Source organism: Gymnodraco acuticeps, unplaced genomic scaffold, assembly GCF_902827175.1.
Source record: "Gymnodraco acuticeps unplaced genomic scaffold, fGymAcu1.1, whole genome shotgun sequence".
Taxonomy (NCBI): Eukaryota; Metazoa; Chordata; class Actinopteri; order Perciformes; family Bathydraconidae; genus Gymnodraco; species Gymnodraco acuticeps.
In genome coordinates, this window is record NW_022990701.1 from 3,238,352 (window position 1) to 3,264,532 (window position 26,181).

The 26,181-nt window shown below is 43.1% G+C and overlaps 1 protein-coding gene across 9 annotated transcripts in view; it reads left to right on the forward strand.

Annotated features, from left to right (window-relative positions):
• The window catches only part of fat1a (FAT atypical cadherin 1a), a 67,976-nt gene extending 58,846 nt beyond the window's left edge, over nucleotides 1-9,130 (forward strand). For 2 of the 9 annotated variants that reach the window (XM_034231529.1, XM_034231532.1), the window contains 9 exons: nucleotides 84-241; nucleotides 1,023-1,491; nucleotides 2,562-2,715; nucleotides 3,047-3,157; nucleotides 3,287-3,930; nucleotides 4,475-4,612; nucleotides 5,933-5,992; nucleotides 6,359-6,394; nucleotides 7,419-9,130. In XM_034231529.1, coding sequence (XP_034087420.1) covers nucleotides 84-241; nucleotides 1,023-1,491; nucleotides 2,562-2,715; nucleotides 3,047-3,157; nucleotides 3,287-3,930; nucleotides 4,475-4,612; nucleotides 5,933-5,992; nucleotides 6,359-6,394; nucleotides 7,419-8,089 — 2,441 coding nt within the window. In that variant the 3' untranslated portion in view covers nucleotides 8,090-9,130. The other 7 variants (XM_034231531.1, XM_034231535.1, XM_034231534.1 and 4 more) reach the window with 5 other exon arrangements.
• Nucleotides 9,131-26,181: the final 17,051 nt, after the last annotated feature.

Genomic DNA, 26,181 nt, shown 5'->3' on the forward strand with positions numbered 1-26,181 from the left:
ACCCTGGAGTAATGATGAAAATAATGTAAAAGCTGCATGCCTGTCCCACATCTTCTTGATTCATGTCTCTCACTTCCTGTCAGATGGCAACTCCCTGACGTTCAGCGGCAGCGGCTATGTGAAGTACCTTCTGATGGAGAATGAGAACAAGGAGCTGATGAAACTCTCCCTGAGGATCAGGACCTTCTCCACTCATGCTACTGTCATGTATGCGAAAGGAACAGACTACAGCATCCTCGAGGTGTGTGTGAATATATTTGCCTTGCCTTATTGCTCAGACGTGCATTTATTCCTTCAGAGTCTTCAAAACTGATAACCTTCCTTATCATAATTAAGTCTAGACTGACTGTCCCTCCGTTTTACCGCTCAGCATTTCCATATCAGAAGGGCTTAATAAACACAAACTGACCCGCCCTCCCATGAGACCACCCAGCCATGTGTACCAATCAACTGTTCTGAAGGGTTCAAAAAGCCTTTTTCAACCCCCGTTCACATGAGGGACGGTGGGAATGTGGTGGTGGGTTGAAAAAAGCTCCTCACACACAGGAGCTATTTTAGTTCTGGGAGGGAAGCAGAAAGCTGTTTTCCACACATTCCTTCGAGTCGGTCTCTTATAGCAGTCTGCATGCCAGACCTTAGACTAAAAACCTGGCTGGCTATTATTGTTTAGCCATGTGAGGCTTTGAATAACTTTTAATTATTTTATTTAGAGACATAAACTTACAGCGTTTTATAAAGATGCCTTCCTGCACAGCTTGTTGAAATTGGGTTGCTCTTTATCAAGATTACATTTTAATGAATTATTAATGCACACTGTATTTTCTGATAGGGAGTGATTTATGACAGTGTCACATATTGATTTATAACAGTGCCTTCATAATTTAATTACGATTTCTCCGCCAGATTTTAATCTTATGTTGATCAAGATGAGAAACAGAGAACACAAATTCTGAAACTAGAAGCTTTCATATGTCTGGCGTATGCTGAATGTTCATCATGTTCTAACTTTGTATTTCTGACAGATTGTGAACGGCCGTCTGCAGTATAAGTTTGACTGCGGCAGTGGCCCCGGCCTGGTGTCTGTGCACAGCGCTCAGATTAACGACGGGGAGTGGCACACTCTCACACTGGAGGTGGATGGTAACTACGCCAAGCTGGTGCTGGACCGGGTGCACGCCGCCTCAGGCACAGCACCGGGCACCCTGAGGACCCTCAACCTCGACAACAGCATTTATTTCGGCGGGCATGTACGCCAGCTGGCCTCGGCTCGCCACGGTCGCAGCCTGCCCGTCACCAACGGGCTGCGCGGCTGCATGGAGGCCATCAGCCTGAACGGCCAGGAGCTGCCTCTGAACACCAAGGCTCAGCGGGCCCACGCCGTGCTGGAGGACCTCGTGGACGTGAGCCCAGGCTGTGCCCTCGCACCTGCCGAGAGCTGCTCCAGCAACCCCTGTAGCAACGGGGGGGTCTGCGCCTCGCTGCCTAACGGAGGTACATCCTGCTCAGCTCATTGCACTCACGTTCTCACCCGGGTGGCTTTAGTTAAATTGATAAACTGTGTAAAGGGTGAATGAGATTATAAACTATTCATTTTTATCTGTCAGTTATCACTTTTATTAATGTAGTCTATTATTATGTATTGACTTAATGAGCTTTTGCAAGTAAATCAAGTTTTGTTATTATTGGTTGGGCGTAACAAGTCATCTCAAGATCTGGATTATTGTGTGAATATTCTTCTCTATTTTGACATTTTGTGAACTGAACTTTTCAAAAGATGGTCTACAAACACAATGATAAAGAGACCAATGCAGCCATACTATCCCTTTGCTCTTGTTTGTATAAATAGTGTGAGTTTAGTATTAGAAGCACCACTGTGTATAACAACACAGTTAGGCAGCACAATAAAGAGCCTCTACAAAAGACCAACGTTTGTGATAAAGGTAGACTTAGAGTGGTTGTATTGGACTGGAATTAGTTCAATTAGTTTTATCTGAACATTATTACATTTCTCCGTGAGATTAAGGAGTTTTAATTATTCACTAAATTACTCATCTGATCATATAACAGAGCTTATTTTCTGCCACCTGAGAACAGGTGTATCAGCTGGGAAGGTGAATCTGTTCGTATAGTGAAGGCAGGCTATTAGAGAGGCATCTTCTATGAGTTTTGTGCGACCTCTCCTTGTTATCTGATGCGTCTGCTTGCAGTGTTAATTTGCAGTAAGTGCTGTTTGCTGTTAATGCAAACTCAACAGTTCTGCATCAGTTCACATTAAAAACTTGCCAGTGGTTCAGGGGGCATAATCCCTGACTGTCCCTACGAGGCTTTTCTGCTAAATCTGCTGCTCAGTTTGAAAAGAAAGAACAAACTCTAAACAGCGTGGTGAGCACAACATTGTACTATTGGAATTAATGTAAATTATGCAAAGTAAACCATTAAAATAAAAACAACAGTACAATTCAGTCCCCCCAGCAATTATTTCCTAACAGGCGTTGTTGTGATGAATTACAGGAGTTTAACAACGTCAATAAATGAATACGTCTTTTATTTGTATTCCACAGGCTACTTCTGTAAGTGTCCTGCCTCCTTCATGGGCACCCACTGTGAGATTGGCCTGAGCCCCTGTGCCTCCAACCCCTGCCTGTACGGGGGCACCTGTGTTCCTCGAGCAGGCGACTTCTTCTGCCAGTGCAGAGGACAGTACTCAGGACAAAGGTACAGCCATCTTATCCGTCACATTTTAAAAACAAGAAGTACACATTTGACCACAAGCATGCTATGGCACTAGATTGATGGATATCATTTTTGCATGTATGCCTGGGTGATGATGATCATGTGATGAAGTTAATACTTTAAACACATCATGTAATTCTAATTTTATATTAATACTCACATTGCATTTTGAATCTTTGAGTAAGACCTGCATTTCAAGTTATAGACCGGTGATCAGCTATTATAAATGATGTCTGATCCATTATTTTACACCTTGTAAAACACGTCTTCCAATATTTTGTAGTTTTCTTACGTAAGCTTGTTTTGTATTCAGGTGCCAGTTGGGACCGTACTGCAGAGATAACCCCTGTAAAAACAGCGGGAAGTGTATCGACAGCCTGGACGGTCCAGTGTGTGAGTGTGAAGTCGGTTTCCAGGGAGAAAGGTACGTACATTATGAATTCAAACCCATGAACTGATCTCACTAAATGCTTTATATCTCCGGCTAGACAGGTCTGATCTCCTGTATCAGCAGTTTGTAACACACAGCACTGAACTCTGATGTGTTCTTCAGGTGCCTGAGCGACGTTGACGAGTGCATCAAGAACCCCTGCTCCAACGGAGGCCAGTGCCAGAACACATACGGCTCGTACAAATGCAACTGCTCGCTGGGATTCAACGGACAGATGTGCGAACTCCGCGCCGAGGTCCGCAATGACTTCGTCTCCACTTCCTGGAACATCGGTCTGGAGGAGGTGATCGGCATCGTGGTGTTTGTGTCCAGCATCTTCATCCTGGTCCTCCTCTTCATCATCATCCGCAAGAAGGCCTGTCGCAGAAGGTCCAAGCACAACGACGACAACAAACATCTGGCCAGTCCCAACACGCCTCACTCCTTCCTACAGAGACCGTACTTCGACGTCAAACTCAACAAGAACATCTACTCCGACATCCCCCCCCAGGTCCCCGTGAGGCCCATCTCCTACACTCCCAGCATTCCAAGCGACTCGAGGAACAACCTGGACAGGAATTCATTCGAGGGCTCAGCCATCCCGGAGCACCCTGAGTTCAGCACCTTCAACCCGGACACTGTGCACGGGCACCGCAAGACCGTGGCCGTGTGCAGCGTCGCCCCCAACCTCCCCCCCCCCCCTGGCTCCAACTCCGTCTCAGACAGCGACTCCATCCAGAAGCCAAACTGGGACTATGACTATGATGGTAAGTTCTCAATGTTCCTAAAAGTACCCGTTAAAGGATGATGACATTTTTGTACATATAAGAGGAAAAGTAGAAGCAATGCTACATTTGTACACCTCAGGTTAAATCATTTTCAGTTAGTTACTTTGTCTCCATTTTCTTTATACTTTGTACCAAACGATGATTAAACTTGATACAAAATTCAGTAAATTCAAAATGTAATTGAAAGCAAATAGTGGTTTTACATATGATCATATATAATGCATTATAAATAACACTTCATAAAATATGTCCTTGTACTTTTTATTGTTTTGCCCATATTGAAATACAAATTGAGACCAGGAAAACTATACTTGAGACTAAAAAAACTATACTATACTTTGAAAATTCCCATAGAAATTGAAAAAAAGCAACATCCTACAAACGTATACTTCCGTCTATGTCTTTTCTATTGTTGCCCATCTATAGACTATTTCAAACACATTGCTTTGCCCTACACAGGAAGTGATCCTATCTCTTCCATGTGCTTCCATACACTATATTCAGGCTGTGCTTTCTCTTCCAGCTAAAGTGGTGGACTTGGACCCGTGCCTGAGTAAGAAGCCTGCAGAGGACAGCGCCTGTCACCCCTACAACACCCGGGGCAGCATGTCTGAGGTCCAGTCCCTCAGCTCCTTCCAGTCAGAGTCCTGCGATGACAACGGTATGCTGCCACTCAGCGTGTTAAATCTATCTCTTAGGCATCTGAGGAAAACTAACCACATTGCATAGTATAAAAACAGCATATTTTATAACACGTACATGTATGAGATGATATTTTGCATTTGTGATGAGTTTAATCTCTTATTGCCTTTGTTTGATCAGCCTGCAGGGTTCTGCAATAGTTACCTGTGTCTTTGTAGAGCCTTGATGATTTTCTTGCTAACTCTGTTTCTTTGCATGCTCACAATGGATGGCCCAAATGGCTCTGGGGTCACATGTTGTTCTCTTTTTCCTTCTGCTGCGGGGCTTCAGCTCCCATATGGATCAAATCAGTCCACAGATCCAGAACAAGGTTTTAAATAGGGGGGTCCAGCCTGTAAGTTCTCAATCACTGCCGGTACAGACGGAAGCATTCACAAAAACATGTGCAGTGTAATTCTCCCGGGGTTGCATGTATACGTATTACATACATACAAAAAAGACATTCTGACCCTTTTCTAATCCGCCCGCTCTCAGTTTACCTGTGTTCAAAAGGAGTTTGATGACTTAGAAACCTGTTTGAAAATCCATCGTGAAGTCATTTCTTTTCACATATATCCGCATTTGTTTTTTATTATTTTTTATTATTTACATGCATGCCTTTTTCTTTGTCTCTTTTTTTTCAACATGTAGCTGCAAAGTGATGTGTAACGCAAACATCCAGGAACATATCACAAGGGTATACACGCATATGTTATGTTCTCCTGTTATTTTCTCATCACATCTACCTTATTACCCTGTCATTACCGGGATACCATGGTGGGGATTGTGCCTCCCATAAGTCATCAAAACCTTTGAAAAGTACAAATGAATCCTAAATTGATTTAGAAATTGAATATTTCCTAAACAAGCCATTTCTGTTTCCTTAATTTCCCTCAGTTTGTTTTCTAAACACACACTGGCTCTTCTCGGTGTTAGGGTTGGAAATGTGCTCACGTCTCCGGGGAATTTCACTGATTCTTCCATCTGTACTGTGAATGGCACCCGTAGCATCTCAGTATGTTGTTGTGTTATCTTGCATAAACAAAACCAGACCCATACTGTGCCGCCTTCCACCATTGTCTTGTGCCTAGCCAATCCCCCACCCGTGCATTCAGTCACCACGGATAAGTACAAATAAGTGTGTTCAGCAGGGACAGCAACGTTTGTAGGAAGTGTTGATCGTGTTGGCATCAACTCCACCATGCACTTCATTTGTATGTGTTTGTTTTGAAATGATGAAACCATTTGTACTTATGCTTGATCTCTCCCATCCACTCCCCTTTCTCCTGCCTCTCACAAGCCTCCCTAGTGACGGTAATCCACCTTGTCAACTGTGCTGTTGACACGGTGGAAGGAGAAGGTACTCTTTTATTGCTTCCACCCTTCAGTTTATTCTTGGTGTTGGGATGTGAAGTGCAGGTGAAAGAGCTGCCATTATCTTACACTGACGAACCAAATCCAACCCGTTATTCTTTTAGATTCAGCTGCTAATTAAACAGGCACAGAAGTGTTGCCTTCAAGTCTCAGTAAATAACTTTGCCAACCTTTGATTGCACACCTCAAGAAGTCGGTTTGAGAAAATGACAAACCTGTTGTCCATGAATTACCCGTCACTCTTTATCATTGTCATGTCTCTCATTTCATTCGTGTTCTTAGCCCATTGTTCTTTCTTCTCAGGTTTTAATGTTCTTTTTTCTCTTTCTCCTCCTCCTTGCCTCATATAAAGAGTTGTTTTTGGCTCATGATCTCAAGAACCCAAGAGGTGACTTTTTACATCTTTGTTTGCCTGATGTTCACTGGTGTTGCCCCAATCCCCTCGTCTAACTCTTAACCACTCACCCCAAAGCTTAGTGAGGAAAGAGTTAACTGCTCTGTGAGACACTGAGTGCTTTCTGCTTCGCTCCTCTTAAGGTGTTACTGTCTGCCGCTGTAAGAGTATTAAAATCATTCCCATGCATGGCTTTGATGCCGGGACAACGTTAGAGAAAATGTTAATCCGAGCATTATATGATTTAATATTTTGCTCAGTAACTAACTGGAAATGTAACCGACTGGATAGGAGTCGCTTGTGTCTGCTTGTCTATGTAAGTTATTTTAATGGTTTGACACAGCATTTACAGTAACTCTTTTTTAACACTTCTTATACATCTGTTGTATTTGAAAGTGGTTTAGTAATAATCAGTCCCAGTAAATCTTATCTTTCTGGTGAAGGGAAGAAAAATGTTTCGTCTTCATCTTCAATAATTTGACGTATTTCCATGTTGTGGGAAAAGTAATGCAACCAGTTGGATCTAAATCCAATGATAGAAAGATCCAAAGATATGATTGGATAGTTCGGAAGTGGGCGTGGCTTAGCTCATATTGTGTTGCCATATGGAACTGTAGATAGAAATTTAGGACTATTGGACACAATGTTAATATATATTTAAGTCCAATGAGATGTTATTTATCAAACACATTTTATTTGTTTATTTTAGGGATAGGAGAAGGAGATTTTGTTATAAAAATACGTTTTGGCTGTTAACAAGATATAATGGAACAAATAACAGGGAGACAATAATAGTGTCTGTGTGCTTAAAGTCTGTGAACGTGCCTGCGCTGTGTTAAAATGTGAAGTTAAGTGTTTATTAATGAACAGCTCATTGTGTTGGTGTGATGTATTGTGTAAATGTTGCATGGTGTGGGTTGTTAACATTAACATAATGCCCTATGGTGATAATTGTACTGTTTGAGAGCTTTAGTGCAGAGTACTAATACATGTGTTTGGGCTTTTCCTTATCCAACAGGATATCACTGGGACACATCTGATTGGATGCCAAGTGTCCAACTTCCTGGAATCCAGGAGTTTCCACAGTATGAGGTTGTGGAGTCGCCCGCCCCTCTGTACAGCGACCCGAGTGCCATGGACACCGACTACTATCCCGGTGGCTTCGACATCGAGAGCGACTTCCCTCCGCCGCCCGATGACTACAACGCCAACGACGACCTGCCGCCGCCGCCTTTGCCAGAGTACAGCGACACGCTGAGGCCCATGGGAAGAGAGTTAGACCCATCTAGGAGCGGTCCGGGCAGCCCGGCCGGGGTCCGTCAGCGCCCGGCCCTGCCCCAGCTGTACAGCCTTAACCAGTACCTGCCGCAGCACGCCTACCCCGGCGAGGGGGGCGACAGCGAGGGCCACGGTGCCACCTCCACCTCAGGCAACACCACTCCGGCCTCTACCATGGGCCCCGGCGGCTACAGAGGGGGCTACCCTTTAGGGTGTAGTCGGGACTTTGACTCGTCAGCTCTGGACAACATGTCCCTGTCCCTGTACACGTCCACAGCCTCCTGCTCGGACATGTCGGCGTGCTGCGAGGAGTCCGAGGCGATGATAAGCGACTACGAGAGCGGCGATGAGGGCCACTTTGAGCGGCTGACCATCCCGGCGCTCGACTCCCAGCAGCACACTGAAGTCTGACACTGGATCCAAACAAAAGTGCCTGAACCCACAGCTACACCTTATGTTAACCCCTCACACACCAAACATGCACAGTATGTGTACACAGAAAACGCAACATCCACACATACATACATTCAAACACACAATGAATTGAGTCTACACACGGGGGTTGTTGAGACTGGTTGTGAGACCAATCGGCTGAGAAGATCTCATGAAGCTATCGGAGAGACTCTGTAGCATCTTAACGTCGGATCAGTCCAACTCCTGCCCTTTTACGTTGGCGGTGCCATACTTTATGTAACTTTCATCATGCAGGAAGTGGATTGGCTGAAGGGTCAGGATATGCATCATGAGAAAAAAAAAAAAGAATAATTCACAATATCTCTGTTTCTATAAATTCAACCAAGCAAAATGTTTTTCTACAAGTGCTCATTTTCAATGTAAATTTAAATGTACAGTTTTGATTTCAAAGTTTACTAGGTTTTGTAGATATTCTATGCTTTTATTTTCAACAAAAAAGAGTTAAATGGTGTGACATTATCAACCTTACTGTGCTTACATTCACAAAAAAGGAAAAGTTAAAAAAAGAGTGAGAAGAAAAGAGCGTGGCTTTTCCGAACACAGTGTACTCGTAAATCTTATTGTCTCCTGCTCATTTCAAAAAGGGTCTTCAATGAACGACTGCATATTCTTGTTGTTTTTTAATTTTGTTTGTCTGTACATTTTGACTTTGGAACCTCTTTATTTTTCCACCAAGAAAATAGGACCCAATATATTTATAGTGCAGAGTTATCCATGGACACGTGACTTTTTCAGGTGTCTATGTGTGTGTGAGCAATGCTATGGTCTTGTTAAGGTTTTTATTGAATACTGCCACAAGCTCACGCTTTCCTACTGGCAATAAATTATTCCTAAAAAATATTGAGACTGTCTGTGTGCAATTATTTCTCGACTGTAGTCATGAATAGTTGTAGCGTTAGGCAGTAATGTGGTTGCAATAAAACTTCTGCAGCTGGTATTGTTGGTGTAAAAAGTCATTGATAAATATTTTGAAGCCTTTGAATGTCTCTTTAATTTTTGTTTTTGTGAATGGTGTGTATATAGATGCAACAATAATTAGCTTTCTCAGAAAGTAGTTGGACTAATCAGTAATGAAAGTGATATTTAATGCAAAATGGTCTGATCAATTCCATTTTTAAAACCCTCTGGATGCACCGTTATCCGTCAGATAGTGTGCAGCAAGATGATTTAAAGGGGACCTATCATGCAAAAATGCACTTTTTAATGTATGTTATACATCATTATGTGTCCCCGGTGTGTCAGGGAACTCACAAAGTGTCAGAAAACAAAACTCTCTTTTCCTCCGTACCCAAATCTTCAAAAAACCGGGGGTTCAACGGAGCTGATCCAGATTTGCGTCCGATAAGACGTAATATCGGATATGTGGGCCCACAGCACTATCAGACGTGTTTTGGACGTAATATGGTCTGTGTTTACATTAGCAAGCATCGCTAACACTCAGAGCTAACCTGTACTGGAGAGAGTATGTGTAAAAAAGCAGGAAATAATAAAAGGAACTCACCTTGTGGTGAACCTGCAAGAGAAAAAAGCATTTGAGCTCCATACTGTTTCAGAAATAATCCTTGATGTGGCGTTTAATCACGGCAGAATGTAGCTGTATCTGCCAGTAGAATTCTAAGCAGGCATTAGCTCCCCCTCCTCTTTTCTTTTTTTTTTTCAAGCTAAGGACGCCGAACCTGCAGTTCTCCAACAGGGCTGAAATAGAGGGGTAATTAGGGATGTCTAAAATGCATGATCTGTTTGGTATTTTGAGCAAAACACATCATAGACATGTTTTTATATACTTTTATATATTTGAGACCCATAATATATGCCTAAAAATAGCACAATTGGAGACCTTTAAATTACATTACATTGCATTTAGCTGACGCTTTTATCCAAAGCGATTTACAATAAGTGCATTCGACCAGGAAGATACAAACTTGAATAAAACAGAATCATATAAGTACATCAGGTTTCATAGAGCCAACACATTTCAAGTGCTACTCAACTGGCTTTAGATAAGCCAGTCCTTTATTAGTATATTCTGTACGTGCTTTGTTAGCAATTCTTTGTTAGTAATTCTATCGCTCGAAGTGGAGTCGAAAGAGATGAATTTTCAGTCTGCGCCGGAAGATGTGTAGGCTATCTGCTGTCCTGATTTCAATGGGGAGCTCATTCCACCATTTTGGAGCCAATCAATAATGTAAATGCTTCAGTACAGTAGTGGAAACTATCCAATGGAGATAAACTCATGATCTCTCCAGGCCAGTGTACGGTCTGACAGCTGGGTGTCACCTCCTTCCTCCGGCTGCGCGCTGCACCCTTGTGTCAATAAACCCCGGTTGTCTCACACGAGGTCGACAGAGTAACAGGACCCTGATACCTCCGCTCCACCTCTACAGTCTGTCTGTGATGTCTCACTGCGCTCTCCGCATGCTGCTGACCGGGTCACGGCTCCACGCAGCCACCGACTGTTCTTCCTCCCGGGCTTCCAGTGGAGGCTGACCTTTTGACCTTCAACATCTGCTGTAATTGTCTGACTATTGTGAACATGCCCACCTCGTCCTGTCTCTAATGCATCATTGCGTTATGATTAAAATACTTGAAAAAACATCAAAACCACTTCATAATGTGACCTACTTGTCAAGGGGTTTCTAAGGACCTAATGGCTTTTATTTTAATTACTAATTCACCAATGCTTGAATGACACTAAACATTAGTGAGACAACTTCTGGGTTGCCAGGTTTTGTTAAGTGCACTTGTAATCATATAAGGTCCAATTCCAGTGAATTGTAATGACTTAATACTGTCAATGTATGCAGACTTAGAATAGAATAGGAAAAGGAACATACTGTATGTATGCATATAAGCAGTGACCTCTTTTAGGATCCCAGGTGGTCTCTCTGTGGCCTGGTTTATCAGGTGCCTACCGGGAATAAAGGCAATTTTATTTATTTAGGCTCCTTTATGATCTCCTGTCCATTTTTGCTCCCCGAGCTATACTTTTGGCAGGGTGGACTATGTTAAACCCAATGAAACCCTCTTTACAATCATAACTAATACTGATGTCTCTTTTGTTAGTGCCACAAAGATGACATTACAGTTGGACATTTTCAAATAAACAGCAGACTAATAGATTACTAATTTATTCATGTTCAACTTTAATATACAGTTATAAATCTTAGTGGGTCATTCATAAATTATATTAAGCCTATTATCTGAATCTAATAACCCTGCAGATATCATATATAAACTAACCTTTTAGAAAAATGCTCATCCACTCAAATATTCTTGAACAGGGTTTTGTAATAATATTTAAGATCATAACATTTGCATTTCTCAAAAAAGGACTGTTGCTAAATCAAAAAGTACAAAATAAACCGTATTTTGAGAAACAGTGGCCACATTTCCCCCTGCAAAATGGTATAATGTGAAGAAAACCGAGTATCCAAATATCAAACTCCAGCAGTATTCAAATCACTTTGCAGCTTACTCATGTGCTGCTTAATCTCATGCTTGGTGGATCCAATTAACTCTGGAAATAGCGCCAGATGTTTTTCATTAAATAAATTAAGACTTTCATACTTATTAATGTATTATTCATGGTATGGAATCACAAATGCAGCACTGTGGGAAAGGGTGTGTTCTGCTTCAGAGGATGTTATTAGCTTTCATTTGGGAGGCTGCGGGTCTGTAATACTGCACGAACACCACAAGAAGGTAGCATACAACAGCCCATGAATACTGGAGGACAGGATGGGTCTGAGAATTAAAAACAGTGGATCAACACAAGAGGAGAAACGAACATGTGGAGTCTCTTTAAATTATTTGACTGAGTGGATCATTCTGGATGAATGAAAGAAAACGCATCAATAAGCTGATTCATAAAGTTAGTATACAAACCTGCCAAGTATTCTTTTCATGATTTAAAAGCAAAATGTCCTCTACCTGCTCTGTTTTACAGTGATAATACTCTCTTTTCTGCCCTTAAAGACAAACAACCACATTTCAAAATGAAAGAAAGTCCACACACCTTATTTATATGCCATCACCATACTTTATAAAACTTGTTCTCACATAAATTGTCATTGCAATCCATAGTTTGACATCAAAATAGTTTTCTATCACTCATTAAGATGATATTCTGTGTGCACAAGACTGTTTATAAATGCCAGTTGATGTCACTCAGACAAAATGCTAACATTAAATACCTCAAATATGAAGTCAAGTAAACTGTCTGAGAAATTAATAGGGGGTGGTTAACAAAATGAAAGTTGTTTTAATATGTCTACACAGTACTGAAGAGAGAAATCTGCCCAGAGCATGGGGAAAATGCCCAGGGGCGGCAGGTAGGCTTGTAGGCTAGGGAACACTGTAAAAATAAATACAGGGGATTTTACAGTAAATTACTGACAGCAAAGTTGCCAACAAGTTACTGTATTTTTACTTTACAGTAGCGATCTTGTATTTTGTTTACAGTATCAAAATCAGTGCTGTATTTTTATATTACTGTAATTGTCTATGTTGCTGTAATCTCAAAAACAATATTTTACTGTGATTATACAATACATTACTGTTCTGTATACAGTATAATTTTACAGTAGTGTATGCATTAAAACAGTATATTACTGCAGTTTTCTCTTTAACCAATTTTAGATCCTTGTCTCATTTGCAATAGGTGCTACCTGAAACGATAAACAAAAACTGGGATACAATTTAAATAAAATATGTTTATTGATTTCATTTCAATATTAAGTTCAATATGAAAAACATGGTAAAATAGGACAGTTCATAACAGATATAAATATAACAGTTCATGACAGATATAAATACAACAGTTCATGACAGATTAAAATACAACAGACCAATTAAAATACAAAATCACAAGTAGTGAGGTCACAACATCAAATCACAACAGTAAATCTTCTGTAATTATGTGAAAGTAAAAGGGTCCCCTGCAAGAGAAGTGGACAAAATGGAAAAGGCAGCATATCATTGAAAATGTTTTCTACTTCAAAACTGAAAAATTAAATACTATAGAGATCATACATGTATGAAGCACACATACAAAACATGTGGAATTACAATACATGTTCAGCTTTACATGTCAAAAGTAAAGTGTCAAACCAAATCCTTACCTAACATGATGAGCCTTGGGTTGCGTGGTAGAGTTAGTTGAGCCTCAATTTCATCCTTGGTTGCAGTCCTACACACACACACTACACACACACACACAATAATATGTTCAAATTAATGTACAATACAATGTAATATTTGAAAGGCATCAATTATTACATTTTCATTGCACAAAAGGAAAAGAGCCTCTTTCCTTGAGATGTGCCATCATGACCAGCAGAGACATCTTTGGAGGATTCCTCCTCGATTTGGGTGAGGACATTCTGAATCTCTCTCCTCCATTTGGTCCGCTGACTGTTGAAGCTGTTTAGCCATATAATACTGCAACTCAATCTCGAAATAAAATACAAACTTTTAGGGAAAAAAACCCAGCAATAATAACGTTTAAACCTAAATAATCCATTAAAGGTCACAGCGGTTCTCTCCTCTTGCTCCTGATATTTTCACCCCGAAATATTGTACAGTAACAACAAGTTACTGTAACATTACAGCACTATTTACAGTAATGCTGTGATATTACAGTATAATGTTTTAATTGCTGTATACATTTCCCGCCTAAGGATAATATTCCCACAATGCAGCAGCACGATGTACATCGGACCGTCGTAAGGGGGCCGCAGGGGACCGCGGTGGGCGTCGTGGCGAATAAAAACGAAATCCGCCGACCGTAATCTGGGGGACACCCGGAAAGCTGGGTTGCTGTGCTGCGACGTGGGGACAGGCGTGAATGTCCCGGCGGTCTCCAGCAGGGAGGAGCGCTGCCCGGCCGCAGATCAGGGCACAGTGGCGGTGGGAATGAATTCCCCGGGGACCCGTAGCATCTGGCCATAGACGAGCTCCGCCGACAAGGACTGCAGGTCTTCTTTGGGGGCACACCTGAGGCCGAGCATAACCCACGGGAGCTTATCCACCCAGTTGCCGTCTGTCAAGCAATCTGTCAAGCCGGCACGCAGTGACGCCTTCGTGGACCAGTGATATGCGGTGGTGCGGTGCAGCTTGACCCACAGCAACAGCGTTCCACAGCTCCGAGGTGAACTGAGAACCGCGGTCAGAGGAGAGGTCAGACGGGGTCCCGAAGCGCGCCACCCACGTGCCGATGAAAGCACGGGCGACGTCGGAAGCTGACGTCGAGGTGAGGGGAACGGCCTCGGGCCAGCGGGTTGTGCTGTCCACCATCGTAAACAGGTAGGTGAAACCGTGAGAGGAGGGAAGCGGACCTACGAGGTCGACATTGACATGGGCAAACCTCCTCTCAGGAACCGCAAAAAGTTCAAAAGGGGCCCTAGTATGGCGGTGGACTTTGGCCCGTTGACAGGCCATGCACGAGTCGACCCAGGACCTCACGTCCTTCTTAAGCCCCTGCCACACGAACTTCTGCGACAACAACTTCACGGACGGCTTCCTACTGTCGGAGTTTTGAGGTTTTTACAACCCCACTCGGCTCCGCGTGTCGTTTTGGCGAGTCCTGCTTAAAATCATAACAGGAAGGAAATCAGAGAACACCAGGATACCAGTTTAAACAATAATCTGTTTCAATTATAAAAGGTAATAATGCAATGCAATATAATACATTACAATACAATATAATATAATACAATTATACTGTAATGTAAGGAGTAGGCCCACTCCTGCTCTGGTTCGCGTGCTGCGTAGATCCTTCGGTCCTGGCAGCCCGAGAAGAGAGAGCGAACGCCAGGACTCCACAGGAGATATACAAGAAAAAACAGGAAGGGTTAGGTCAGCTGGTCATCTTTTCAGGTCATCTCATTGGGAGATGCAAAATATGCTGTGTCACAGTGAATCAGCGCGGGCCAGCAGAAAACAAAACAGGCTCACTTTGCAACAAAACACATCTTATCATGTATCTTATCACATAAGTCATGTGTTTCTTTATGGAAGCCATACTTGTTGGAAATGTAACAGTCATCATCTCATGACCTCCTCAGGACCAGCTCACCAACAACGCCTAACTGTCTTCATACCCCCAGGCCATCTCTGAACTTCCATCCACCCGAAGTCAGCTCACCCAGAATCAGAAGGACCATTGTCTCTCTAATTGTGTGTGACTCAATTCTCCTGCTCTTTTAGGAGTCTTGAAATGAACGCACATACATTTCTCTCACAAACTAACACTTAACATCCCATAGTCTATATCAGGTGACATAAAAATGAATATACCAGAATTACGCTGTATCAAACTTTTTGCCATAATACTTTACATCAATCTCCACAATTCCCCCTTTTTATCTCTTTCTCCAGAGATAAACTTAAACAAGGCATTTTGAAACATACCCACTGTCATTCTTTTCTACTGTGTCCGTCCCCCAAACATTGTATAAATCCATCCGAAGCTGAGACCCAAAGTACTTGAAATCTTTGGGAACAGAACACCACTTTCCGTGGCAGTGAAGGACCCATGAGGGGGCAGCTGAGTGCTAGAATCATCAGCCCCCCCCCCCCCCCCCTCAGAGGAATAGCCCACAAGGACAGCTAATAGGGAGGGGGAGATGCGGCTTTCCCTTCACGGGTGGAACTGATCAGAGAGAAGTAGACTGCTCTGCTGCCTCGACAAGTCCCCTGTGCCGTCCTGGCTTGCCGTGTCTTTGTCCCCCCGATCCGCTGACGGCAGCTTCTGGGCTGCCTGCTAGAGAGATGTCTTCCCGATCCTCCTTCTCCGGCCCGCTGATGATGCCTCCCGGGTCGACTGCTGGAGAGATGTCCTCCCGATCCTCCTTCTCCGGTCCGCCGATGACAGCTTCCAAGTCGACCTCCTTGACGAGAGCCAGATCCGTCCTGATGTCGTCCCCTGGTCCTAGTAGGTGGTTTCCCCGCTGCACACTGGCTCCCGTGGTACGAGCTGTCCCCCTTTTCTCCTAGGCAGACGGCATGAGAGGTCCGCTGGGTCACTCGGTCGGGGCCGGAGAGCCTGGGGTTGAGCCACTTTGTCCTGATGACCTTCAGCCAGACGAACTCCGCTGTGTCGGCCTCCTGGGTCCCCCTTTTGGCGCCAGCAACCTGTGTGGAGAAATCTGATACAAATCCCTCAAGCCTACGCTCAGCTGTTTTGACCCACTTGGAGCCTGTTGGTGGGGTGTCTTGAAACAACAGACGTCTGTGAACAGGTTTTCTAAATTAATTGTAGACCTCCTATCTGCCAGTGCAGCTTCAGAATCTTAATACTTGGACTGTGCCAACTAAATAAGAACCCCAACATCTTTAGGTAAACTAAATAACATATTTCAATAGCTCTGAATTTCTGACAAGCATCTGTGTTTATTTTTAAATGAAATCCTTGAGACCCCCTTTAAAATCTAAATATAATATGAACTGCTAATGTTTCTGGTAAAGAAACACACTAATGTTATGGATTCAAAAACAACCAAAATCACGATACTAACAAAGTGAATGATTTCCTGGTGATACTGCTTTTACCTGTCAGTGCTTAGATATTATCATGCTGAAAAAATGAATACAGAATTCCAACAAACTGTCATCAAATGTCTTTCTATTATGAATTTAGATGAAATGTATATCCCCATAATGACCTAAATAATAAAGTCTATGGCTTTTACTTCTTTACCAGGCTAGTTACATGATGTTGTCTAAATTAAATTCTGTCTCATTACATTACTATGTTTTAGCTTTAACTGTAATATGTTCTTTCTACATTTCAAACCTCAGTTACTTTAATACCTGTTGAAATATTACAAAATTGTTTCATCATCACAGGTCAACTTCTTCAGTATTCCATTCTGGAGTTACATCTCTCAAAGTAGCCCCTTGGCCACTGATTCTGCATCTGTGTTACCGGTTATAACTCAATCAATATTAGAAACATGTCAACATTCATCAAACAGTATCTTATCCCCAGATATGGAGAAGGTCAATTCTAAAACTGTCAATCAATGGTCAGATTGAACAATCGAGTTGGGGCAGCAGTACACTCCCCCTTTTTACACATGACTCATGTGTAACCAAAATCCTGTATGGGAAGAAAACCTTCAGGTAATAATGGATTATAAGAAAATACCAAACCTTTTTTCCCAAATGTACATCCATCATTTCCACAGTAAACACTTCAGTGAAATTAAGTGTTTCTCTCCATCCTTCAGTCCTAAAAGAAACAGAATGTTCATGTTTTAGTTTGAGTTTCACATTTTGCAAACTGCCACCTCCTGTGGGAGTGCACAAGTGCGGTTTTCCAATTCTGTGGAATTGTATTGAGCCCCAGAAAAATGTGTTAGTCCAAAAACATGCTTGATTAGTCATTGTTTTAAATCATGCAGTTGCACTGATCACATGCAGACATACACTCACATTCACACTCACACTGTCAGGTTGTAAAGTCAAGTTTGGTCAGGTTCACCCCAGAGTCAGTCATTGACAGTGCCTTCTCAAGTTACACTGTCGGTCAGGGTCAAAGGTCAGTTGGTCTGAGTCTTTTTTGGCCATGTGTCGTGCTCTGCAGAGACTTTGACATTTCAGCATAGGCCAGTATCCTTTGTCTACAAAAATATGTATATATGGAGCGCCATCATTTATTAATTCACAATTACAACTATAATGTTCAAGATATCTCTAACTTTTCATCGGGACAGCTGTTTCCCACATTCCCTGAAAAGTGTTAGCCAAAAAATGTCACTTCCTTATTGTACTACTACTGCAGTTTATCAACACCTAATCCATATAAAAATGTCTAATAGATCTATTTCAGAAACTTGTGCACATAATTATTATCTTGAGTCAAACCATTACTAGGATCTGTAAAGCTCTGCTATGTATTTCATAACTCATATTCATTTATCTTCAAATCTGGTTCACTTAAAAAACAATGTTAACCTCTTTAACAGTGCGTGGAACCTTGGGTGTCCGAATATGTAACAATCACTCCTTCCTTTATCAAGGATTTTAAAAACAGAAGTCATTTCATCAATGGTTTGTAGCTAAATTTAGGAATTATCACTTATGGTAGGTATGTTTTTACTTTTTAACATCTCTAAATGTCAGTTAATTACTAACTAAATTAATGTCCATTAGGAGGTGGTGACGCTAGTCTTCCAAACTCATAATCTGGTGCCGTGCGCTTCCTGTGAAGCTGCAAGTAAGATTTAAAAAACCACTGCAGGGTGGGTCGAGTGACCCCTCCTCCCTATTGGTCGTCAATAATATGCACCATTACAATGGGTGATTGAAGGCCCCACATTATTTCCAATTTCAGCATCAGCCTTCTTTACTCTAAAATTACTTTTTAAATAGGAATATTTAGAAATGGAACAAATATTCAATCTTCAGAAAAGTTCTTAACCAATGTCTATCTAGTGAATAGCCAACATATTTGAAAATGTCAGATGTATAAAAAATAAGCCTAAATACTCCCTTACCATCAAAGTCCAAATCTAGACATAAGGTGAACAGTTTTGGTAATGGACAATTTAATCTAAAAACAAAACAAAATTGGACTTGTGTCCTTGTTATTTGTTCTTCAAAATACATTAGCAAATACCTTGTGAAGTATTCACAACATAACTAACCCTCTCTAGGATATGAAATCCATTCATCTTTTTACTCATAGTTAGTTTATATGTCAAGATCATTATGTGTGACCTAATAATCAGATGTCTTGTTTGCCAAACAAGGATATTAAACTTGAATCTTTTCAGTATTCCAGACCATCGTTTAAACAATCAGCCTCCCTTTTCAAACACCAAACCTATTGTTGTACACCACCCTCTGGAAAACTCTTGCACAGTTATGCTGTCAAATCATCGCATAATTTCTTCAGAGTCTGAACAATCTGAGACAAGCCTGTCTCAAGATCTTGTCATAATGTGAACAGTCAGTGATGTGTTGTCTTCTGCAGCTGTAGTCAATTGGATCAATGAAACTCTTGTTTTGCACTGGGATGTCCTGAGGGGGGAGGAACCTCTGAATCAATGTGGTACAATCAGCAGACACACGTTGTCCTCTGCACAGCAGGAATCCCCAAAAACTGCAGTTCCTCTTCACACCACTGTTGCCTTGACAACGAGGCCCAAGCAAAAATATCAAACCCTCCTCAGAGATGCGTTCTTTGCACAGTTCTTCTGTTTCTGTAGTGAGCAACTCTTCACCAACACACTGATTCAGAGTACAACCCAAAGGTGGCGCACATCTATCCAGTGCTGCTGTAATCACAGCAAATCAGCAACTGGAGAAAAACTCAATTTAAATCTCTCCCCCAAAGGGTTACAAAATTAAACGGCTGAGTGTCTATATGGTCAGGAATGCTGAAACATGTGAATGTTAAAACAAACCACTGGCAGTAGTCTACCCAGATTCTTTACTTCATTAAAAGTAGTAAAACCACATTGTAAAATCTCTTTTGTCTAGTTGAAGTCCTGCTTCTAAAATTCCAGTCAGAAAAAATAAAATAAACTTCATCTTTAAAATCTTCTTTAATTTGAAACCAAAAAAGGTCTTCCTTGTCCACCATGATCCTATTTCTACATCAAAGTCCATACAACCTGATGATTTATCTTTAAAAACCATGAGGAATGACAGTTCTCATAAAACACTATTCTTCCTTACTTCAGTTCTAAATCAAATGAGCAAAACAGGAAAACCCTCCTTAACCACTTGCTTATTCTATTATTTTTTAAAATTGTTTATCTAACTTGTGTTACAAGCATGGTTAGATTTGTAACAGAATACAAAACTAACTGTATTTAGAGCTATATTTGAAAAACAAGTAATCTGATTACAGTTAATGAATATATATTTTTGAACACTTATTATTGGTGGAAAAGTTTCCTCACAAAATGTAATCTCCATTACTAAAGCTAAAACCTAAAGAAATCATCATGGAACAGTTTTTCTGTCCTTATCACTTAATTGTTTCAATACAAACTAAAAAGCGTTGTGGAAACTCCCACTCTTGAGAACATCTCAACACTTTATTCCATCTGAGCACGAATGTTTATGACAGACACGCCCTATTAATCCAAAACGGTCTTTAATGGTATCAATTGTGAACTTTCTTAATATGAATTGTAAATGCAACGTATGTTCTCTTTGGAACACAGATAGGACAGTAGCTGCTGAAACTGGTTAATAGCAGTTTTCTGTTAACTTAGATAAGCATGTTGTTCTTATATCTAGTAAATATATTTTTACTTCATGTTCACTCACAAAACAATATGACATTCTTCAGACTAGTAGTTAACTTTATATAAGTTTTACTCTCTCTGAACTCTTCCAAAACATCTACTTCTCCTGTCTCTCTCTCTCTGTGCCCTGCAGCTGCCTGCTCCTGCACAAGCTTCTCTCATCAATCACCTCTCTGTGTTTAGCCAACAGTGTGAGATGGCTTTTAGCCTCGTGCAGCACCTCTGTCATGTTTAAACATTAACAGCTTCCTTCTGACTGACAAAGTTATAAAAACCTCCTGTTTACTTTCTACTCTTTCTTCATAAACTTAAAAACACAATTGTGGTAAATTGTTTACGTTTTCAGTTTCCTATCTACTTTTAGGTTGTTTAACTGGATTAAATAAATCCGGGTAAATGAGGGGGGAACTGAAGGGGAGAACTGGATCCTCTATAGGTCCTGTCTGAGACCTTTCTTCTGAGCCAGCCTTTTGTACAGTGCACATGTCATTTACAGCACTGCTGAGAGTTTGCCTCCCCATGTCTTCCCTGTTTGGTTCCACTGAGAATCAATCTCTCAGCCTTTCCCCATTGCTCTCGGAAACTTCCGGGAATTGGGACGTGTAAATCATTTTTTTTTTTTAAACTGTCCCTCCATAGTGATTGTATCGTATTTATCTGACTAGGTTGCTGTGTGTTCAGTGGTATTTATTAATATAATGGACAATACTTGTCGTTACTCCTAACGTAGTTAATGTATTTATGTAACTGCCCTGCCCTTAATCCAAATGTGTAACTATTTTGAGTGTTAAAACTCAAGTATTACCCCTCCACTTCGAATGATATATATTAATATATATATATTATATTAACCAAGAAGTACTAACAGAAGCACTTATGATACTAACAACGGACTGGCTTATCGAAAGGCAGTTGAGTAGCACTTGAAATGTTTTGGCTATAAACCCAGATATATTTTAATGATCCTGTTTTGTTTTTGATTGTATTTTCCTAGTCTAACGCACTTATTGTGAGTCGTTTTGGATACAGGCGCCAGTCAAATGTAATGTATGCAAGAAATACTACAAAATACGTCCAGCAGATGGCGGCACCTCACCAGGAATGAGTTCCACCTCACTTGAGGGGAAGAATGCTTCTGAGAGCAACAAGCTTAAACTTCGCGTCTTTATCTGACTTTTCTCCCTTATCTATTAGAAATTATTCACAGAAAAGTATTCCCCGTACAGTCTATCCAGCTTTATGGTGCGATGTTTATTTCAACAGATAATGGACCTTAAAAACGCGCTTCGACACCGCTTTTCAGCGATGTGGCATTTCCATGGAGCCGAAACCCTAGGTCAACATAATCTCTTTATCGTCACGTTTAGCCTGATAGATTAACCCCACAGAACAAGAGAACGAGATTCCGGTCCTTTCAAAATGGTTTTTTGAAATTTGCGTATCTCCCCTTGGATTATACTTATAATGCAACTGCAGCTCCTATGAGACTGGAAAACATTATTCTGTTTTGTTCTGGATGGAATCGTTAGGAAACCACTGAACTCCCCCGATGGGTTAGCCGTCTCGATTTCTGAAAAAACCGCACCTTCAATTTACACTCCTCATCGCTTCACGTGTAGCTAACGAGTTAGTCGTATGATTCTGAAAAATCCACGAGGTTTCTAATCGTTGCTTTATTAATCTTATTATTATTAGTTAGTTACATATCTATGCTAAAATATGCATTGCATTATCTTTAGCGTGAAGACTAGACACTGAGAAATATTCCTGACAACTCTAAAAAATTTGAATATATCCAAATCACAGATTTTGAGTGTAACGGGTATCCGTGCTTACCTGATATTTTGTATAGAGCTCTGTTTTTAGTTGTCAGAAAGTATTTCGACTTGTCACCCTGGACAGCTTCGTCCGCTGGCTGCTGATGTGACTCCCTCTGAATTCCCACTCGCAAACGTCGGGGTCACCACCTGTCGGAGTTTTGAGGTTTTTACAACCCCACTCGGCTCCGCGTGTCGTTTTGGCGAGTCCTGCTTAAAATCATAACAGGAAGGAAATCAGAGAACACCAGGATACCAGTTTAAACAATAATCTGTTTTCATTATAAAAGGTAATAATGCAATGCAATATAATACATTACAATACAATATAATACAATACAATTATACTGTAATGTAAGGAGTAGGCCCACTCCTGCCCTGGTTCGCATGCTGCGTAGATCCTTCGGTCCTGGCAGCCCGAGAAGAGAGAGCGAACGCCAGGACTCCACAGGAGATATACAAGAAAAAACAGGAGGGGTTAGGTCAGCTGGTCATCTTTTCAGGTCATCTCTGTAGAGGAAACTTCTGTGTAGCTATGCAGTGGGAGTCACCGACTCAGGAAGGAGACACGGGAAGAGCAGTAGCTTTGATGTCAAACACATGAAGGTTTATTTGGAGTTAACGGCCGGAGGATTCACATCACAAGTCCAAGAGTCAGAGGTTCTGACATCACGGTAGAGTTGCCACGTCAATTCTGAAGAACTCTACCCCAGACCCATGTATTTAGCTAGTTCAGAGAGCATCATCAACATGCTGCATAACAAGATAGAATGATAACACCTCTATCAGCTGACGCCAACAGGCAGGAACAGGGAGACAAAACACTGAGAGCACAGCAGCCAAGGTTACAGGTGCCTGTGCTCAGTCAGGACAGTTTGAACTGATACACTGGGTCAAAGTTATGGGCCTTGGAAAATATTCCACAACAATCTCATTGGGAGATGCAAAATATGCTGTGTCACGGCCCGTACACACAGCAGCTTTTGGCGATTTGTCCACCGCTTCCAGCGCGTCTCCGCCCATTGACTTTGAATGGGGATCACATCACTTTCCCTCGCTTGTCGCCGAACTGCATTGTGGGGGGGCGAGGCGAAGATTTCCAGGATTTCCAGGATGTTCAGGATTCCAAAGTTGAACAATGTTCAACTTTTGAGGCTGAGCTGGAAGCGACAGCCAATCAGATCCGTTTATGCAAATCTGACAGTAGAAGCTCTAGCCAATCAAACCGCGTGTAAGCAGGGAGAGCCAGACCGCAGTTCATTTCCTCATATTCCAAACGAGAAATTACGGTAGCAAATCACCCGGTTCTTTACGACTAGACTATTTACTGGGATACAAACCGGAGGAACCAGGCATGGAGGGAGGTGCCAGAGACAGTGGGTGAAACTGGTAGGTTTTCGCCTGTTGGGGGAGTTTATATATATATATATATTGCTCGCATAAAATCCCCGTTTTTTTTTGCTTTGTATGTCGGGGGCGGGAGATTCATGTGATTGGTTGTTGGTCGTGTTGCTCGCAAAAAATCCCCAAGCTGTCAGACACGCCCAGCTCCAAGATTTTCAAGATTTGTTCAAAGCTGCTGTGTGGACGGGCCGTCACAGTGAATCAGCGCGGGCCAGCAGAAAACAAAACAGGCTCACTTTGCAACAAAACACATCTTATCATGTATCTTATCACATAAGTAATGTGTTTCTTTATGAAAGCCATACTTGTTGGAAGTGTAACAGTCATCATCTCATGACCTCCTCAGGACCAGCTCACCAACAACGCCTAACTGTCTTCATACCCCCAGGCCATCTCTGAACTTCCATCCACCCGAAGTCAGCTCACCCAGAATCAGAAGGACCATTGTCTCTCTAATTGTGTGTGACTCAATTCTCCTGCTCTTTTAGGAGTCTTGAAATGAACGCACATACATTTCTCTCACAAACTAACACTTAACATCCCATAGCCTATATCAGGTGACATAAAAATGAATATACTAGAATTACGCTGTATCAAACTTTTTGCCATAATACTTTACATCAATCTCCACACTACCGGGGTGGGAAAGATTGGGAACCGCCTCAAAAACGGGTCGGCGCCAGTCCGCAGGGACCAGCGGTCGAGGCTGGCCCGTGGAGACATCACACCACAGCTTTGCGCCAGAGTCACCGACCGTGACCTCCTCCAGGCGTAATCCTGTGACCGAGGCCTTGAGGGTCTGGACCCCGTGATCAGAGGCCTGGTCAGCGCCCATGCGGAGGTAATCGAGGCCCAGCTGCACAGCTCCGATGACCGCTCTGGAGAGGCAGTCCGCGACCATGTTAGCCTTGCCAGCGATGTGTCGTATGTCCGTGGTGTACTCGGAGATGTACGAAAGCTGGCGTTGCTGTCGGGCGGACCACGGCTCGGCCACCTTGGACATGCAGAAACTCCCGGCCTTCCAGCAGGAAACGGAAGTGGCGAACCGCCAAATAGAGACCAAGGAGTTCTCTGTCGAAAGCGCTGTACTTGCGCTCCCTGGGAGTCAACTGGCGGCTGAAAAAGGCGAGCGGTTGCCAGGCGCCGTCGACCCATTGTTCATGCACCGCGCCCACTGCGTAGTCAGACGCGTCGGTGGTGATAGCGATGGGGGCCCTGTGTGACGGGTGAGCCAACATGGCGGCTTCGCTCAGGGCGGCTTTGGTGGCGTTGAAAGCGACCTCCCTTTCAGCCGTCCAGTCTATGGCCTGGCTGGGGGACTTGTCCCTAAGGGCCTCGTACAGCGGGTACATGATGTGGGCCGCCGGGCGGATGAACCGGTCATAAAACGTCACCATCCCGAGGAACTCTTGGAGCGCCCGAGCTGTAGGCGGTCGTGGAAAGGCAGACACGGCCTCCACTTTCGACGGGAGGGGGGCGGCCCCATCCTTGCTGATGAGGTGCCCGAGGAAATGGATGGAGGACAACCCGAACTGACACTTCGCCGGGTTGATAATCAGGCCGTGTTGGTTGAGCCTCGCGAAAAGGACCCGGAGATGTGCCTGGTGCTCTTCGGAGGAGGAGCTGGCGACCAGGATGTCGTAAATAGACGAATCCATCAGCCGCTGAAAGGACTGAGCTGCGTTCTTAAGTCCAAACGGCATACGCAGGAACTCAAAAAGCCCAAACGATGTAATTACCGCAGTTTTGGGGACGTCCGAGGGGTGCACCAGAACCACGCGGTCGCCAGCCACCGGCTGATTTAGGGACCATGTGAAGCGGCGAAGCCCAAGGGCTGTCTGAGCGGCGGATGATGCCCAGACGCTCCATGTTGACGAACTCCGACTTGGCGACTGCCAGCATGTCAGGGTTGAGCCGCCGGGCCCTAGCGTAGACAGGGGGTACTTCAGTGTCAATGTGGTGCTCTACCCCGTGTTTGGTAGTGGCAGCGGAAAAGGTGGGCTGCGTCAAGTCGGGAAACTCACTGAGAAGGTGCTGGAACTTGTCGCTGAATGACCGCGGGTACACGTGAACGAGGCAAACGTCAGTGCGTCCACCAGCAGTCCGTGAGTGCACAGGAAGTCTGCGCCGAGGAGGGCGAAGGAGATGTCAGCCGTGACGAAATCCCACTTAAACCGCTGACCCTTGAAGCACAGGTCCACTGTCTTTGTGCCATAGGTTCGTTAACGGTGGGCCATGGCCTCCACCGGCGGCGTCCTCCACGGTAGCCGGCAGGACGCTCCGCTGGGCTCCTGTGTCACAAAGGAGTCTGCGACCAGAGAGGTTGTCCCTGATGAACAGGAGCCGGTTGGATGTGCCCACGCTCGCGGCCACTACCGAGCGCAGGCCTTGGCGTTTCCCGTTACCTTGTAGGTGCAGGGAGGACGGCACATCTTCGCTTTCGCCCCGTAGCGTGCATGGTAATAACACAGGACAGGGCCGGAGTTGCTGACGTCGGCCCCGGAGCTTCTGCTAGGTGGCATGCCTATACCAGGGAAGGTGCCGC